A 2098-nucleotide genomic window follows, 5' to 3' on the forward strand; every position below is an offset into this window, starting at 1 on the left:
GAATTTTGAAAAATATATTAAATAATATTTAATGTACGTAACTATATATATATTATAAATTAATCTAGGCATAATAATTTATAATATTTTTGTTAGAGATAGTAACATGTTTAACTTATAGTGTTGACTCCTAATATGATTAGTATATTGTTGTAAGTTTAGGGAACATAAAAGTTGTGATACAGTAATAAAATATAAAAATAAGGCGCAGTTGCAGTAATAATAATAATAATGTTAACGTAGAAGAACATTCTCTGAATTACAATAATAATAATAAGAGCAGCAGCTAGCAGTAAAAAAAGAAAAAGAAAAAGAAAAATCGATATCCGAACCTACCAAGAAGTTAACCAACAAGAACAGGACCACCACCACCCACACAAAATAAAGCGGAAAACAACACCTTCATAATTCCTCTAATCCAGTTTGAATTCTTCATCTCTCTCATTTCGATCTATTTTCAGACCTCTAATCTAATGGAGTTCATAGCTGTTGAACCTACAATATGTTTGAGATCATCTTCCAAACGAAGGAAGACGGTCGTCGACGGTGGTGACGATCGTCATTCCGTCGTCAATTCATGTCCTCAGGATCACTCGCTTCTAACAGCTCCCGATGATGCATCAAGTTGCTCGAGCGAGATCCAGCTTCTTCGAGAATTCAGATCCACAGAATTGAAAGACGTCAGTAACTCTAACTGGAAATTTAATTATTAATTAGATATTGTACGTACGTAGTTTAATTTTCAATATATATAGAAAGATTTGAATAGCTATTATTCCCCAGATATTCTGTGTAAATGCAGGTTTCAAAACAATCTGATCATAATTCGGTAGCTGATAGTCTCTCGATCGGCAGTTTCAGGTCTTCTAATTTAATTCCATTAATGAAACGATCTTCATATCATACGTTTCACATTTTCTTTGTTAAATACGGTGGTATATATACATATTTGTTGTTAATTCTTCTAGTACTGGAATTCACGCATTTGGATTTGTTAATGTTGCAGTACTGGAGAATCGAGTCCTTCTATCGAGAACAAGATCAGTAGGAAGCGGCAAATGGAGTCGGCACCTCCATTAAAGAAATCTAAACCGAAGTCGTCTACAGAGATCCGAAGAAATTTTCCTTCTGCAAAGATGCCTCCAATGGAGGAGATCGAAAGTTTCTTCTCCGCAAGTGAGTTGTTCGAGAAAAAGAGATTCTCAGAAAAGTAAGTGCACCGGTCTAACCGTTTACAGTTTTGAACCAACTAATTAACGAGTAATGGTATATTGATCTTGTTGTAACTAAATTCAGGTACAATTTCGATGTGGCAAAAGACGTTCCTCTTGAAGGCCGTTACCAGTGGGTTCAAATAAAACCGTAAAATTAATCTGGTAAGAATAGGTTTAGTAGATTTGTATTGTTACGTATGATCTGGAATTTAAGTGAAGAAGAAGAAGAAGATGTAAGAAAGTGATGATAGCTAGGAGAAATATGTAGTGTCTTAGTTTTGAGATGCAATCAAAATCGAATCTGAAACTGCTGTTTCGTTTTGGTTTTGCCATATCCACTACTGTATTTGCTTTGCAGTACAAAAATATGCAAGAGATAGGAAGCTTCTTTGAATATGAATGAACAATTTAATAGTGGATGGGAACAAAATCATGCACATTAAGTGCCAAAAATCGTTACTCTATTTTCTGTTCTTCTTCTATAATTCATGTGGTCCCATAAGGTAGCAGCAGCAGCGGATGTTGTATTTCTAGGTAACTAACTATTTGGTATAAATAAATAAATAGTTTATATTATAAGAGCATCCCCATCCTTGTACCCATACATAGGTACAAATATGTGCCACATCAGCAGCCACATCACAAATAAATTATACCTCTCAATTTATACCTCTATTCCCCAACCATCTCAAGTACAATTGTGGTCCCACCATCCACATCATCTAATTCATACAATATTTTTTAATTCAATAATTCAAGTAATCTTGTTTTATTTTTTATTATACTAATTTGTTTAAATTAATAAAACTAATATTTATAAATTATATTAAAAAATTAAAAAAATCAATAATTTTTAAAAATAATTTAGGAAATTATTATCACAA

General features: G+C 32.6%; 1 protein-coding gene across 1 annotated transcript; it reads left to right on the forward strand.

Annotated features, from left to right (window-relative positions):
- Positions 1-428: 428 nt before the first annotated feature.
- On the forward strand, positions 429-1774 carry LOC124932795 (cyclin-dependent kinase inhibitor 7). The gene is made up of 4 exons (XM_047473475.1): positions 429-680; positions 803-861; positions 1007-1210; positions 1297-1774. The coding sequence occupies exons 1-4, from the start codon at positions 474-476 to the stop codon at positions 1364-1366; spliced, it is 540 nt and encodes a 179-aa protein (XP_047329431.1). The 5' UTR covers positions 429-473; the 3' UTR covers positions 1367-1774.
- Positions 1775-2098: the final 324 nt, after the last annotated feature.

The sequence above is a fragment of the Impatiens glandulifera genome, chromosome 3, assembly GCF_907164915.1.
Source record: "Impatiens glandulifera chromosome 3, dImpGla2.1, whole genome shotgun sequence".
Lineage (NCBI taxonomy): Eukaryota > Viridiplantae > Streptophyta > Magnoliopsida > Ericales > Balsaminaceae > Impatiens > Impatiens glandulifera.